Genomic DNA, 17,867 nt, shown 5'->3' on the forward strand with positions numbered 1-17,867 from the left:
GTCATTTGTAGTTGACTTTTGCTTTTTCCAAATGGCCCTTTGCTTCTTCCTGGATATGATGAATCCTCTGCACCAAGTCTGAGGTGTTCGGGTTAGGAGAGGTCAAAGATAGCTGTGGGTGGAATCAGGGGTGATACCCATAGTTGTCAAAGAAGGGGATTTTCCCTTCTTTGTGTCATTTGCATTGTGTGCAATCTTCTCATAGGGTAATAGTGAGGAACAATCATCTTGATGAATGTTAATATAACATTGTAGGTATTGCTCTAAAATTTGATGGATCCTTTCCGTCTGGCCATTGGACAGAGAGTAGTAGAAGGAGGAGAGGTGCAGCTGGAACCTCAGAAGGGCCTCACACCAGAATTAGGTTGTAAAGTATGATCCACAATCAGCGGTGATGTCTTTTCTCATGGCCCTGAATGAGCCACATAATACAGGTCTTCATGCAATCCTGCAATGTGTGTGCTCAAGCTAAGATGCTGTGCCACAAACCCTGTGGTATACTCAATTCTGAAGACACTCCAACCTGATCCTGGGTCATTTAAGCATTGGATTTTATCATGAAGCTGTCAGAGTCCTGTGGACTCACAACAGTCTTGATGGTGGTAGACCACTTGACCAAAATGGCCCAAAGGTAAGTTATGGCATAGCTGTAAGGCCACCATTCTTGCCTGACTTGGGGGAACATTAATGCGGGTATTCTCTAATGTAACCCCCTTCCAAGTGTTGTCTGCTTCCCTATCAATGGCAGCTTGTTTGTCTGGCAGAATTTCTGAGGCAGAGGCAAAACGAATCAGTGTGACTAGGTCCTGGCAAAGAGCATTATTCAGGAAGTTGAGGGGTTTGAGAATGTGAGCCAGTTCCTGGCTAGGTCCATGTGGTTCAGTGTCAAAGTTCCAGGACGAGGCATTGGCCTTGCTGTTTTTGGTTCTGGAGCAATATGTGATAGTGAAGTTGAACCATAAAAAAAAAAAAGAACCCATTAGAGGTGCCATTGGTTTAATACCTCTGCATTGCGCAGATATTCCAATTGTTTGGAATGGACAGTGAGTCCCTTCCAAATAATGTTGCCACTCTTCAAAGGCCCCCTTAGTGGCTTGGAGCTCTTTATCCAAGATCTCCTAGTTCTTGTTGGGAGTAAGCTTCCACAAATAATAGGCATGCAGGTGTAGTGTTTCGTTCAGATCTGTGTTGCTGGGAGAGTATGAACCTGATTGTCTTACTAGAGGTATCAGCTTCTACTAAAAAGGTTCAGGAGGCATCAGGGTGGGCCAGTATGGGTGCAATAGTAAAGGTGAGTTTCAGCTGATCAAATGCATGTTAGGTGTGGGGGACCACTGGAACTGGGCATTCTTCCAGAGCAGAGCATAGAGGATCAAATGCACAGTTCTTAAGCTTAGCATAGAGTCCATGCACCCGTAAACTCTCAAGAACTGCTCAAGCATGACCAGTGTTTGTAGTTTTTAGGATTGTCTGAGAAGACCAGGATGTTGTCTAGATAAAACACTATATATTGGTTCAGAATGTCCAGGAACACTTTGTTTATAAACTGCAGGAAGGTAATGGGGGCTTTGGTCAGACTGAAGTGCACTACCAGGTTTTCAAAATGACCACAGTGCATTCGGAAGGTGGCCTTCCATTCATCATCTTCCCTAATGCTCATGAGGTTATAGTCTCCTGGGGTGGGGGGGCACCTTAGCAAACATATGGGAAGCCCCAATGTGATCCAGTAACTAAGGAATCCGGAGCAGACGGTACTGATTCCTTACTCTTGATTCAGGGCATGGTAGTTAACAATGTCGGAGACTGCTGTCTCCTTTCTTAACAGAGGAATGGAGCACTGGTCAGCAATGTTGATTTGTCCAATCCTTGGACCAGATTCTCCTGAAGGTATTCACAGAGTGCAGCCAGTTCTGGTTTGGACATGGTGTAAATCCGCCCGAATGGCACTTTTGCCCCCAGCTGTAATTCTGTGGGACAGTCATAGGCTGTTTTGCTTTTTAAGAGCAGGGGATAAATATTTTAAGCACTGATGTGTTAAATATTAAAGCTGGAAAACGTAATTGTCAATTATGAAATATGGGGAACTTAACTGAGTGATTACTTTTCACAAAAGTACCAGGAAAAAAAAAAGATTCAATTATGTGAGGAATCAGAGTGCATATGCTGAAGCAAAGGAAGAGCTAGTTGTCTGCTTAATTGTGCATCAGTAAATGGAAACTGTTTAGTTTCATTTATGTAACACTTGTTGATTAATTAGTGACAAATAATTCAATGGTTTAAACAAAATAACAACAACAAAAAACAAGTTGCACTGACATGGTTTACATGGCTTATCTTGAAAGTATTCAAGTATTTTCTTGCATTTCAGGGGCTTTGTATAAATATAAGTGCCCCTATGAATGGAAGGAAACTGTGTGTGTGTGTGTGTGTGTGTGTGTGTGTGTGTGTGTGCGTGCATGAACAGACATCTATAACCCAAGCACTTAAACAAATAGAGTTAAGGACATCATAAATCTTAAACAACCCACATAATGAACGAGGTGCCCACCCACCTGCCTTTCTTCCTTCTGTTTAAGTCCTTTAATTGTATTTCAAGTGGCTGAAAAAGAACTGGGGATGGTTACATTGGAAATCCCTTTGTGGTGAATATTAAGCTGCATCATGGTATGCAAGTAGTCGTTTCTGTACTTTGGATGGTTCTGGCACACACCCAATACGTTCCCAACAACATTAATTTACAGAAGAAATGTACTCTGAGAACTTTAGTACAGATGAGTAACTTGTCTTTATTAGTTATTTCATAGGTCATCCTTTCTGTGAAAAGTTACGGTAGAACCTCTCAAGGGAGAAGATAATTCTAACCTGTGTTATATTGTTTCAAACAGGTGAAGTACCACCTATGAGATGGATAGTAAATTTTGACAGAGATCTTCTAGATGGTCTAGTGTTGGCAGCACAGGTGGCAGCTTATTGCCCATATTTGGTAAGAACTTTTTTCATATCTTATTTAAAAAAAAACTTTGTCAGTTGTATATCTGGACGAACATTAGTCTAAGTATTTATTACTACTGTTATTATCCACTTTAATTTTGGAACTCTCAGCTTGCAGGAACTTTAAAAGGTAAAGCCATATATAGTAAGTCTTGAATTATTATTTCAGTGATTTCTCTTTTCTTGAGTATGTACTTAAGTTGGAATATTTAGTTCAGGGTGTATATGAACATACATGTAATAATGAGAAGGTGAAGAATACATATGCTTAGTTTTCTCCAGTGCAATACGATGAGTTTGATTTTATCTTCTATACAGATTTCAACTCACTTTACGAATATGTATACTAATCCGGGAACTCCTGAACAATGTCTGCACAATTGCTTGATACTCGTGAATGCTTTTCATGCCATCAGCCTTGATATAGGTGTACAGGTAAATGCTTTTATATTCCATGTGCAATATACATTTTGAATACTTTTTGTTACTTTACTATTAATAATACCTTGCATATCATTTGGGTGAGAATGAGATGAAGTGAATTTTTTGTGATGCACTGTTAAAATGTAGAAACTGAAATACCGCTTCATATAAAACGACTGCATTTTTACACACACACACACACACACACACACACACACACACACACACACACACACATCATATATAATTAGACTATAATTCCATTGAGAGAGCTGACCTCATAAACCACAAAATTGAAGCTTGAATGGTTTATTAATATTACTGAAGTTCCAAGAATAAATTATAGAAAAATTGTTTGTATCCAGGAACGTTAGTCATACATTTATGAATAAAGAATGTACTGTAAAATTTTCAGACATGTTGAAATTTACTGTTTCAATGGGTTTTGACTTCTAAATCACTTTTGAAAATGTTGCACGTAGACCATATTTACAGGTTGGGAGACTGTATCCTGGAAAGCAGTGACTCTGAAATGGATTTGGAAGTCATTATAAATAGCTAGCTGAATATGAGCTCCCATTACAATTCTCTAGCCGCTTGTTTCTCATCTGGTGGGTTACACAGCCCTTTGGGGGTCATAAAAGGCAACCAGGGGGGCATCTGTGGCACTGGAAATTTTTTTACAATCTAAAGCAATTAAAATATTGCTCCCTTACTCCCCACATGTCCTATTCTTTGTTAGTCTTTCAAAACACGTGCACAAATAACACATAGATTTATCATTGTTATCCTGGATACATTTTTATTTTTACAGTAAATAGAAAAGGATAATGAAAATTATTGACTTTGTATAAGAGGCCACTGACCTGAAAAGTTTGTGAAACACTGCTGTAGTTGAAAGGGGTATAAACAAAGGCATATCAAGTAGGAGTAGGATTTATGGGATGAAATTCTAAGGTTGACATTAAACAGGAGGGGAAACTATGATAGTAATGGTCCCTTCCAGCTTCAAAATCTGGGAATCTATTATGTGCTTGTGTTGGGATATTGTGTGTGCAAAACTTCTTTCAGTTTGAAAGATTCTAGGGGTTTTTAGGGTGATTTCTTGTTACTGCTGGGAGTGGTAGAATTTTCAATCTGGAAAAAATTGAAGTGTGACTTAGAATCATAGAATCATAGAATATCAGAGTTGGAAGGGACCTCAAGAGGTCATCTAGTCCAACCCCCTGCTCAAAGCAGGACCAATTCCCAGCTAAATCATCCCAGCCAGGGCTTTGTCAAGCCGGGCCTTAAAAACCTCCAAGGAAGGAGACTCCACCACCTCCCTAGGTAACGCATTCCAGTGTTTCACCACCCTCCTAGTGAAATAGTTTTTCCTGATATCCAACCTGGACCTCCCCCACTGCAACTTGAGACCATTGCTCCTTGTTCTGTCATCTGCCACCACTGAGAACAGCCGAGCTCCATCCTCTTTGGAACCCCCCTTCAGGTAGTTGAAGGCTGCTATCAAATCCCCCCTCATTCTTCTCTTCTGGAGACTAAACAATCCCAGTTCTCTCAGCCTCTCCTCATAAGTCATGTGCTCCAGACCCCTAATCATTTTTGTTGCCCTCCGCTGGACTCTTTCCAATTTTTCCACATCCTTCTTGTAGTGTGGGGCCCAAAACTGGACACAGTATTCCAGATGAGGCCTCACCAATGTCGAATAAAGGGGAACGATCACGTTCCTCGATCTGCTGGCAATGCCCCTACTTATACAGCCCAAAATGCCGTTAGCCTTCTTGGCAACAAGAGCACACTGTTGACTCATATCCAGCTTCTCGTCCACTGTGACCCCTAGGTCCTTTTCAGCAGAACTGCTACCTAGCCATTCGGTCCCTAATCTGTAGCAGTGCATGGGATTCTTCCGTCCTAAGTGCAGGACTCTGCACTTGTCCTTGTTGAACCTCATCAGGTTTTTTTCTGCCCAATCCTCTAATTTGTCTAGGTCCCTCTGTATCCGATCCCTACCCTCTAGTGTATCTACCACGCCTCCTAGTTTAGTGTCATCTGCAAACTTGCTGAGAGTGCAGTCCACACCATCCTCCAGATCATTAATAAAGATATTAAACAAAACCGGCCCCAGGACCGACCCTTGGGGCACTCCACTTGAAACCGGCTGCCAACTAGACATGGAGCCATTGATCACTACCCGTTGAGCCCGACGATCTAGCCAGCTTTCTATCCACCTTACAGTCCATTCATCCAGCCCATACTTCTTTAACTTGGTGGCAAGAATACTGTGGGAGACCGTATCAAAAGCTTTGCTAAAGTCAAGAAATAACACATCCACTGCTTTCCCCTCATCCACAGAGCCAGTTATCTCATCATAGAAGGCAATTAGGTTAGTCAGGCACGACTTCCCCTTCGTGAATCCATGCTGACTGTTCCTGATCACTTTCCTCTCCTCTAAATGTTTCATAATTGATTCCTTGAGGACCTGCTCCATAATTTTTCCAGGGACTGAGGTGAGGCTGACTGGCCTGTAGTTCCCCGGATCCTCCTTCTTCCCTTTTTTAAAGATGGGCACTACATTAGCCTTTTTCCAGTCATCTGGGACCTCCCCCGATCGCCATGAGTTTTCAAAAATAATGGCTAATGGCTCTGCAATCTCACCCGCCAACTCCTTTAGCACCCTCGGATGCAGCGCATCCGGCCCCATGGACTTGTGCACGTCCAGTTTTTCTAAATAGTCCCGAACCACTTCTTTCTCCACAGAGGGCTGGTCACCTTCTCCCCATGCTGTACTGCCCAGTGCAGCAATCTGGGAGCTGACCTTGTGCGTGAAGACAGAGGCAAAAAAATCATTGAGTACATTAGCTTTTTCCACATCGTCGGTCACTAGGTTGCCTCCCTCATTCAGTAAGGGGCCCACACTTTCCTTGATTTTCTTCTTGTTGCTAACATACCTGAAGAAACCCTTCTTGTTACTCTTAACATCTCTTGCTAACTGCAACTCCAAGTGTGATTTGGCCTTCCTGATTTCACTCCTGCACGCCTGAGCAATATTTTTATACTCCTCCCTGGTCATTTGTCCAATCTTCCACTTCTTATAAGCCTCTTTTTTGCATTTAAGATCAGCAAGGATTTCACTGTTTAGCCAAGCTGGTCGCCTGCCATATTTACTATTCTTTCTACACATCGGGATGGTTTGTTCCTGCAACCTCAATAAGGATTCTTTAAAATACAGCCAGCTCTCCTGGACCCCTTTGCCCTTCATGTTATTCTCCCAGGGGATCCTGCCCATCTGTTCCCTGAGGGAGTCAAAGTCTGCTTTTCTGAAGTCCAGGGTCCATATTCTGCTGCTCTCCTTTCTTCCTTGTGTCAGGATCCTGAACTCGACCATCTCATGGTCACTGCCTCCCAGGTTCCCATCCACTTTTGCTTCCCCTACTAGTTCTTCCCTGTTTGTGAGCAGCAGGTCAAGAAAATCTTTGCCCCTAGTTGGTTCCTCCAGCACTTGCACCAGGAAATTGTCCCCTACGCTTTCCAAAAATTTCCTGGATTGCCTGTGCACCGCTGTATTGCTCTCCCAGCAGATATCAGGGTGATTAAAGTCTCCCATGAGAACCAGGGCCTGTGATCTAGCAACTTCTGCTAGTTGCCAGAAGAAAGCCTCGTCCACCTCATCCCCCTGGTCTGGTGGTCTATAGCAGACTCCAACCACGACATCACCCTTGTTGCTCACACTTCTCAACTTTATCCAGAGACTCTCAGGTTTTTCTGCAGTATCATACCGGAGCTCTGAGCAGTCATACTCCTCTCTTACATACAACGCAACTCCCCCACCTTTTCTGCCCTGCCTGTCCTTCCTGAACAGTTTATATCCATCCATGACAGTACTCCAGTCATGTGAGTTATCCCACCAAGTTTCTGTTATTCCAATCACATCATAGTTCCCTGACTGTGCCAGGACTTCCAGTTCTCCCTGCTTGTTTCCCAGGCTTCTTGCATTTGTGTATAGGCACTTAAGATAACTCAATGATCGTCCCTCTTTCTCAGCATGAGACAGGAGTCCTCCCCTCTTGCGCTCTCCTGCTTGTGCTGTGTGTCTGTGTATATGCATGCTTGCATGCACACATACAACTTTGGACTATGATACTTTTGGATCCAGGACTTATTCCTAAGACTTCCCCATCCTATGGTTTGAGACTGCATACATCTTGTGAAACAAGTGACTTTACCAACATTAACTTCCTATTGTCAGTTTGTTTGTTTTTTAAAAGAGCCTAAATAGGTCCATAATCATGGGCTGCAGCTAGCTAAAATTTGGGGAAAATACTGTATTTGTACCTTTTGGTGGTGGGGTATTAGTTTTATAATTGATTTCATATAGCATATCTCTGATGTGAAATGTGAAATTCACCACAGCAACATTTGCTCTTTTCACATTTCAAATATTGCAACCCCATATACAATTTAAAAGATATTTTGGATTTGGGGACCTGTTCTGATTACATTTTTGAAAAAATTCTTAATTCTTGCTTTACTGAGTGAAGTTTGCATTTCCTTTCTCCTCCCCACTAAGCATTCAAGTTCATTGTCCTGAACACATGGAAAGACCAGACAAGACACCAGGGATGTGTTTTAACTAGCTTACAACTTTATTAACTCATCCGGAAACTATATGGCAATAATTGGTATAGTGCAGATCATCTTTTCTTCTGTAATCTGTTCAATCTTGTGGAGGGCTGCTGTCAGCCCCCACCTTTCCATAGCCTGTCACACCCCATTGCTGGGACCCCACTGCCCTCTCCCCATAACAAGGTTAAGGGGTTGCGGAAAGGGGGTTGTCTCCTAGCTGTACCTGACATCAGGAGCCCCAGCCCCATTCCCAGGTTCTTTAGGGAATGCCTTTCCCTAAATCCGCTGCAAGTTACAATTTACCAGGAAACCAGAACCCCATCAAATGAATACCTGCATTGTATACCTGCCAGCAAGAGATGCCAGCTATTAACTTGGCCGTCTTGGCTGCCCAGCTGGATTCCCAGATGGTTAACAATTCCCTTCCTGATATCAGGCAAAAATATATATGCTCCCTGGTCAGGGAGGTGTGCCTCATCTTCCCTGAATATGGTAATTTTTGGTGGGTAATCACCGATCCACCCAACTAGCATGCAAATTTAACCACCTCCTGAATCATGCACCTTCTGATCTTGTCAACCTGGGGACGCCCAGTGGCTCCTCACTGCAACATTTCAGACCAATTTCCAGTTGCCCCTGGGACCTGCTTTAAATCTCCATGCCGTAATGGTTAAGTCAACCGCTTGAGGAAATTTCAAATTATTTTCACCCAGGTGTATGTTAATCCTTTCAGATGGCTGCTTCCTGGCTGCCAAAGAGTGTAAGAGGAACATCTGCCATTCCCCTAGCATGCCCCCTTCCTTGTCAACTCAGAATCACCTCACCCTGAAGCCTTGCTGTGAACTACCAGCAAAACTGGTTGCCTGCCTATGGGCCCAATACATAATACTGTGCCCATAGATCCAAATACTTGCTCTTATTCCCTGTTGCCTTGCTCCTGAAAATTGTCAAAAAGAACAAAAAATTGACACATTGACACAGTTGGTCTCTAGTTTCAACCAGGGGCCTCCCATATATCCTGTATTCATTCAAATGCCATCAAACAATTGCCTGTGTCCCTTGAGCCCCCATTCCTAGTTGTGCTGCAGATGTCACCACCTAAATCCCGAAAGGAATGTTATGAAAGAGTGGGATCCAAATTTGCTAGAAGGGAAGCCTAGCAATATAAGTCCTTTTTTAAAGACTGCAAAAAAACTGGAATTTTTGAGGTAGTTCCTGTCAACATGAAGAAAGAGTGTCCAACACCAGCCAGCCTCAGCCATATATACGTTCTTCAAGGTACCAATGGGCATGTCCCTGCCTCCCCACGCTCATGCAGTACTATGGACTCACCTTGCCATCCCTGATCTGTCTTTGGCATTCTCGGGGTCAAGATGATTGGTTTGCTCACCCAAGCTGTAAGTCCCTAAACTCCAAATCCCTGTTTGAAGTATCCATTGCTGACCCAGGCACCAAATCGCTGACTTTGAATGCTCCAAAAATGCCAATGGGAATACTTCCTTGAACAAAGATGCCTCCTGGCCACATCAAGGTTGCCAGTGAAGAACTCCCTCCAGTTTCCGAAGAATCTGAATAGTGATGGATCATTGGGGATCTTACCTGGGATTTGAGGATTGTGACCACCCATTTAATAGCCTCCTAATTAAAAACCCACCTCAAAGATCTGGATAACATGACAGTTTGCTACAAAATATGGGGCCTGATAAATGACTGGAGATGGCTGATGATGGTGCCAGCCGATACTGTACCAGTGACACCACACACTGATGTGGTCTTCAGGAATTGACCAAATCTTACACATGCCCATCCTAGCCTGAACTTAAGTAAATTCTATAAAACATGAAGCGTTAGCCCTAAATGTTCGTGGTGCTACTAATTGCTACACTAATCCAAGAGAAGTCATGAGGCAAAGTTCCAAAGAGGTTGCAGTATTTGTTTGGGTTCCTTGTTGGCACTTGGTGCCAAGTTTTGAAATCTCTCCCTCTGTAATAGAGACAAAGCATTCACTATGCCGTTATAAATCCCAGGGATACTTTTAGCAGCAAAATAGATTATATAAATTAAAACACTGCAATGAAAATGTCCTAACTGACCTCATAACCCTGAGTGATTTGCAGGGCTGGCTATTAATAACATGTATCATTGCCAGGTTGTCACTCTAGATCTCACTCTTTTTTTTTTTTTTTTTCAGTTCACAAACTCCATCCCCCCAAATATCACTGAAAATAAGGGGGGAAATTCAGGAATGTGATGTCATTAACTATCCCCCTTTGTATCCAGTAAGTGGACCACCTGTGATGGTGAAAATCCCCAAACCCAGTGCATCTGACTGAACTTTGAAGACTGCCTTTAGCAATGAATCCTGTCTCCAAAAATAAGCTCCATTAAAGTGAGTTAGGAAATGATGCCATGCCCACGAATCCTCCTTCATTTCTTTCTTCACTCTTATAAAATGATTTGGCCTTGTTATCGCTAAGCATGCTGAACTTATGGGATTGATCGAGAGGGCCAGCACAGCCAAGAAGGAGACTTTGCACAAACTGCAGGCTATTATTGTTCATCTTAATTTTGCCATGACTCAGCATGCAAAATTAAGATGACCAAGTTTACTTGCAGGGAGTCTGGAGATACCAGCCACTGTATCTAACTCTATTCCTAAATAGATCAGTTTGGTGTAGAACCCTCTGTTTTTCTTCTGTCAGGAGTAATCCCAGGTCAGGGTAATGTGTATCACCTTTTGTAAGCCTGATTCCTGTACCAAAGCCCAGTCCATCACCATGCTGAACTTTTTAAATGCTGAACATGACATTGAGTGTCCCATTGGCATGGCCTTGTCAAAATGAAATTGACCTTAAGAAGGAAAAAAATCCCTGAGGATATAGTGGTAGCAGCCAAAATTCCTACTTAGACTCATTTCACTAATGTTGCTCTGGAGCCTCAAGCCCTCACAATGTTCACAGCAGTGTCAAAAGGAGAGTGCTGTACTGAACAAAGTTCTGGGCCTGTCACATCACTTGATGAACTTCTCTATCATAAACAGTTGGTGGATTGAGCAATATTCCCTGTGTGTCTTTTGGGTGCCAACCCAAAAAGAGAGACTCACAGGTTGGACATAGTCAAGCATGTCCTATAATTTTGTTAATGATTTATTTCTTGTGCCATTTGTCTCCTTGCTATACGACTCAAACCTTCAATAGACTTTTATTAAGAGCTTTCATGAGAATTCTAATTCCTTCATATAGTGTCCTGAATCCTAATATAAACACTTCCCCTAAATATGCCCCCTCTATCTGATGAGGGTGATCCCAAAGGAGTACCTGAAAGATCTTGAACATAGCGAGGGATAAATCTGTCCCACGCCCCTGCTACTTGGTCCACTGTCTAATGATAGGGAAGCACCGTGAATAACCCTCTTTTCATACTGGATTGGGACTTTCCCTGATGGGGCAAGGTAATTGTGTGCCCTGCGGATGCCAGTGCACTTCTCATGTGCATATTTATATTTGTAGAAGTTCCAGAAATGTGTGTCTCCATTGAAGGCCCAGCATACCTTACTGCGAGCATCGGGCCTCTGGTTAAGTTACCACAGAACCAATAAACTGCTATCCATATGTAAGCATGGCAATGCCCAATCTCGAGGTCCCCTGCCACTCACCAGAGGTCATTATTTGCCTGATGCCACCTCATTCCTGGACATGTTGCCACCTGTAATCTAAATTCCTCATCATAATAGGTCCATGCCATGCACCAAATGTATTCTATGCCTGCCAAATTATGTCCTTACACTGGAGCAACACTATTTGGCAGACAACACACATGCATATATCAAAAAAACAGCTTGCCAGTTTTCCCAGGTCCAAGAAATCCTAGGACCCTTGAAGTTTGCAGTGTCCATCTCGTTTCTCTTTGCCTTACCTTCCATCACAGCCTCCCTCTGCAATTTTGAGAATGTTTCTATATATTCTACCAATATTTTCCCTTTAGTGGCGTTGAGAAGGTGCACGCCGGTGGGGAAGATGCCATTGTATGAGTCTGTCTTTCCCCACCTGAAGGAGACTAACTGCCAGCTTCAGTGGCACTATCCACTCCATCTGAGCCCCGATGCATCCTTCTCTATGGCTCCAACCCATATATTCCAAGCGTGAGAGGGATTCAACACCTGCATGCTTAAAATTCCCTGATTTGTAACCCTAACCCCACTATAGGAATCAGCATCCATTTGGCTACTGCTAGTTTCCCAATATGGAGCCCCCACTGGTTGTGCACAAGTGCCCTTGCCAACTTTCCCAAAAAGGAATGTGTCTGTATTTTTGGGTGATTAGTTGTACAGCATCCTTGCATTGTGCCTGGTATTAGTGGTGATAATTCCTTTTCAGCAAAATGTAATAATGATACTAAGCACTTCTACAGCACCACTTAGTATGATGTGGTTGTGAAGCTACTGAAGGAAATTCAATTTACTTAACTTTCCAAGGAATGGGAGTTAAGAGTCAGTTTGTATTTTTGTTTGGGATATGGGTGAGTAGTAGTGACTGAGCAGACAAAGTTTCTCACTCTGGAGCAGTACTGCATTGCTTTCAATCAGATCACTATGAGCTGAAATTGAAGAACTGGAGATGAAGGAAGTGTTTCAATTATGGTCCTAAACAGTTGTATATGAGTCCCAGACTAACAGCAACAGGCATAATTTTTATTTCACACCCCCCCCTAAAACTTCAAGGTTAAAAATGTGAGTATTTGTGTATTATATTTGAAGACCTATTCTGAGAAATGTGTTTTTGTGTTGTAAATATGTATTGACTTGTGGATTCCCGGAGTCTGTAAACTGTATGTATAACAAAGTAATGTTCCAAAAGCCTATGTGATTAAATTGAAGGTAAAACACAGCTGTAGTTGAGAATTCAGAGTCTGACACAGAGGTATTACTAGGTCAAGTCAGGCAGGAGCAAGGCAGATATGTCACATGTTTTGGTGATGAAATTGCAAATTTTCTTTGTCACTAAAAATCAGATTCTTGCTTGATGTGAAAGCTACATCAAATTCTTCAGAAACCCCAAAGGTTCTAGTGCCAGAGTACAGTTAAAGTTTACAACACCATGGGAGGTGTTAGTGTTAATTCTGTAGTATGGATAAAAAAGCTTAATGCACAGGGGTTAAATAACTTGCTCAAGGTTACATGACCAGGTAGTGGCAGAGCTGAGAACAGAACCCAGGTCTCCAAGTCCTGCGCTTTAACCACTACACTAGGCTCCTAAAAATAAATACACTTAGGAAAATTCAAAATTGACAGGATATAGGGAGTACATATTTTAAAGAGATTTATTGGGATTCATCATATGTCTTTCTCTAAAAATACTGTAAATATTCTCCATGAATCCTTGTCCTTTGGTAATAGCAGTTTACAGTGAAATACATGAATGATCTTGCTGAACTATCCTAACTTGGTTTATTACTGGAATACTCTTGTCTCATAAATTCTATAGGTTAAGGCATTCCAGCAGTATCAACAGGCTGCTTCACTATATCAAGCTATTACCTCTTACGAACTTCATGGCAGTCTTGTATTATTTGATGAGGATGGTGGTGACAGTGCAAGCTGTAACATTTATTAGATCTGGAATGGATGACATTTTCAATCAGTTTCTGGGGATAGTATCTAAGATTCTGTAATTACTAAGAAGTTCAACTGACTGAAGACATACAGCCTCCAACTGTAAGTTTAAATGATTCATATGTTGGAGAGTTCAAAGCCTTTTAAAAAATATCCCCTTTTTGGCTGAGATTGAGACTTATTCAGTCAAGATGGATTATTTGTGGAAGAAAAAAATCCTTCTGTGTTTCACTTGCCTTATCATAAGTGAAAGTAACACCCTGGAGCGTTATTGGAAGACTTGGGGTTTTTTAGATTTGTTTTATTTTCCTGTATTTTATTACTATAATTTGAATTCCAGCACTCCCTGCTCAGAAGAGCTTGCAGTTGAAAAAACAAACATGGATAGCGCAAGATTGGAGACCCAGAGGATGATGTTAAAATGGGGAAATTGGAAGTGCTGGTCAGATTTAGTTTCCCCCTTCTAAATAGCTAGGGGAGAAGGAACAGTGGCAAGAGGAACCCACTCAAGGAACTCCAAAGTGCGCTGGGCTGTCTGTCCATAGAAGATACTCTAGTAAGCAGTGCCAGAGATAACTATGGACAAGGGCTTTGTCCATTCTTAAAGATAGGAAGGGATAGAGTTTTCTTTTGTTGCAGAGTAAGATGCAGTAAGACTTGGTGATTAGCTGGCTGCATAAGGAAAGAAGAAAAAAGGGAGGAGTCAAAGATGATCCCAAAGGTATGAGCCTGAATTAGGGAAGGTTGAAGATGGTGTCAATAATGATGGAGAAAGGCAGAAATGGAACATGGTACAGTCAAATTGTATAAATCTTCAGAATATCGGGGTTTATTGAGACAGTCCACAGGTTAATTTATTGGCCACCAGAGAAATAACTGAACGAACTCATCTGAACTCCTAAGTAATTATAGGATATCAGATTCTTTTTCTGGGACCTCATTTAACATGCCATCTATTCTTTTACCCTAGTCATCTCTACTGATTATCTATGCTGCTTGGTCTTCATTTTCCCAATATTTCCCTCTGGGAAGGCACTCTTAACTGCATTTCTTGACAAAACCAACTTTAAGGAGTTCTTTCAAAATCCTTGGATAGATTATTAATATCTAAGGTATATTCTAGATATGCACATTGAAACTTTTGTCTACCAATTAAGAGACATTTAAATTAAAATCCTTCTTAGATTTGGCTGAAACAGCTATCTAACATAGTTTGCGTTCTTGCCATATCTGACATATATAAGCAAAATATAGAAGAGTACAAAAGAGCACCTTGCTTTCTCTTTGCTAGACCAGAAGATGTCTTTCTGTATACTACTGTCTATGCTAAACTGGGGCAATTTCAAGTAATAGCTCTCTGTGCTTGGTTTTGAAAAGTTGAGTGTTCCCAGGCATCCTTCTCAATGTGTATGCAACAACTATTCCCTTTGATCTATGATCTTGATAAATCAGAGCCTTAGATAAAAGTACATTAGCAATGAGTTTGTCTTCAGTGATGTTCACTGAAATGCGGAGGCCTATTGAAACACAAAGTTCCCCACAGCCCCTTCCTCTATCTAGTCGTCTTTAGTTTTAAACTCAACTAGAATTAGCCTTTGGTGTCCTATGGAATATCGTGAAAGAAAGTGACTGACTGTGAGTATAAAAAAGGAACTTAATGTCTCTAAGAAAAAACCTGGTACTTTTTACTTGCATGGAAACAGAAAAGCAACCAAATTTTTTTCCGCCAAAGACAGTAGGCCACATGGGTTAAAAAAAGACCAGGGTTCGTGGGGAAGTGGAGACAGCTATAAAAATATATAACAAATGGAAGAAAGGCAAAGTTGATAGTAATGAATATAAATCAGAAGTTAGAAAATATAGAAAATTGATAAGGGAAGCAAAAGAACACAAGAAAAAATCTGTAGCCAGCAGTGTTAAGGACAATAAGGTGTTTTAAAAATATACTAGGAATAACAATGCAGAAAAGGCAGACATGTTCAATAAATATTTCTGTTCTGTATTGTGGAAAAATCAGATTATGTAGTCATATCATATGACAGCAGTCTTTCCATATGAATTCCCAAGCAAGACATACTGCCTAAGCAGGCCTGGTTTGTATTCTCAGAGTCTATCAACCATGTAATTGCCCACAGTTAAGTTACCACACCGCTCCTTCTAAGTAAGCACATTTATTCTTAAGGTAATAACATTACAGAGAAAACACATTTTAAAAAAAATAACCTACATGCATGCTAATAAGCTTACCAGAGATCACGCCACTCTAAGAAGAGCTCTGGCACGTGAACAGTCCTTCAAACCCTAGCAAGGGTTTGTTCTGTGGTTACCAATTCATAACCTTCTTGGCTCAGAACAAGCACATTCATGAAAAGTTTTGGTCCCTCCTTCATACAGCTAGAGTCTTTGATCTGGGAATAGGTAATTTGTAGACAATGGGTTTCTTCTGAGAATATAGCTTCAAAAAAGGCTGGGTTTTTGCATAAGTGGAGGAGCTACATTGCATCCACCCGCACAGAAGACCGCTCTACCATATGATGTCTTCTGTATGGCGTGATCTTGCATGGACACCAGACATGTAAGGTCATGCTGCATGGAGGATGCCATGTTATTCCTGTACGTGATTTGCGGAGGTGCCGTACAAGTACACGTGCAGCCTGTGTCACTAGGAAGATTGGCCCATCCTTAGGACAATTGAGACATTGGCAGGAAAAAATCTTCACATCGTTCTTGCCATAGATTCCAATATTAAAGACAGTATGAGAAGGAAAACATTTTAGAAATGGAAATATGAATTATTTCATTCCTAAGCTTTAAATATGTTCTTGCTTTTGCCAAAGTAACTAGTAAATGTAATTCTTTAACTCAAACTTTCTTTCATTAATATTTAGCAAGTTGAGTAACCACAGTTACCACAAATTCCTTATAATTAGAAAGAAATTTCAGTTTGATTTCAAGGTTGAAAGTAAGAATCCACAGGGAAATAAATCTTGCCCATGGAGTTGCTTTTCAGAGGTGACTACGTTAGGCTTATTATCTTCCAATGGTAAGAAATTATCTCAATTGTTTTGAGGCGGTTATAAAACGTAGAACTACTCATTTGCTAGAGTTTTCTGTTTCTGCTAACATAAAATGGATGTTTCTGAAATTATTTAAAATACATTCCTCTATTTCTTCTAAGAAACCTGCCAGAAACATTTATTGTAGCTTTGGGGAGTATTGATTGGGGAAGAGAGGAACATATCTGTAGATATAAGTGACTTCAACTTTATGGCAGGAGTGAAAATTAATCAAACTCTGTTTCTCTGGACAAAAGTTTCAATAATCCTGATTCATTTTATATTTTATTTATTTTAATATGGAAGAGGATAATATAGCATTCATACCAGATACAAGCTATGCAAAATAGCAATATTATATTTTTAGTGTACAATTCTTACCATATAATCATTATAGTCAATGATAGAATTGGTTTATCTAGAGGTAAACATATTAAAGCAATATAGTAAATAATGTTTATATAATAATGTAAATAGCTTTACATCAGGAAGCAAGGTTTTGACAGGACAGCTACTCGGAGCTTCTCTTTTTCATTTATCCTGTTCCACTGGAAGTTTTATGAATTCTCATGATTAATTTGCTGGAAAACATTCAGGTATTGGCAAAGTTAGGTAGCTATGAAACTCATTTTGGTGAGAAACTTTTATTTTCATTTTTAAAATATTTAAAGAGCTTTTGTTCTTTAATGGTTCAACTAATTCCTTCATGATTAGACTCAGGGTTTACGGTTTGTAGTAAAAATAATATAGACACTATAGATGCTGCAAAATTTAGTCCTGTGGAACATTATGATACAATGCAGTTTATCAGAATTAATAATGTATAGTAATTTTTATTTCATGCCCAAAGGTCTTTGGACATCATAACAGAAGTTAGAATAACAATATAAAAAACAAATGAGATCTCCAGCTAGTGATGAATACAGAGTAGATAAAAGAAAATAAAAAGAATGCAACCATATTACCATGACCTGCTAACAATAGTTTCCAGTCTTAAAAATGTATCATTAGAATCAAGCCTACCTATCAAGAACGTGTGAATCACCTCATTGATCTCAGTCTGTGGTGAAAAAGGATCAAAACTTGTAAATATTTCACAGATATGAAAAGTTACTTCCAACCATTGCTAAAAACCTCAGTTTCCCTATTCAGCTAGTTATTTA

At 40.7% G+C, this 17,867-nt stretch overlaps 1 protein-coding gene across 1 annotated transcript in view; it reads left to right on the plus strand.

Annotated features, from left to right (window-relative positions):
- The window catches only part of CFAP47 (cilia and flagella associated protein 47), a 660,392-nt gene that overhangs the window by 203,888 nt on the left and 438,637 nt on the right, over positions 1-17,867 (plus strand). Inside the window, exons 34-35 of the mRNA XM_034754614.1 lie at positions 2,886-2,983; positions 3,310-3,426. Of these exons, the coding sequence (XP_034610505.1) occupies positions 2,886-2,983; positions 3,310-3,426 (215 nt within the window). The remainder of the gene's footprint in view (positions 1-2,885; positions 2,984-3,309; positions 3,427-17,867) is intronic.

The sequence above is a fragment of the Trachemys scripta genome, chromosome 1 (genome assembly GCF_013100865.1).
Source record: "Trachemys scripta elegans isolate TJP31775 chromosome 1, CAS_Tse_1.0, whole genome shotgun sequence".
Classification (NCBI taxonomy): Eukaryota; Metazoa; Chordata; order Testudines; family Emydidae; genus Trachemys; species Trachemys scripta.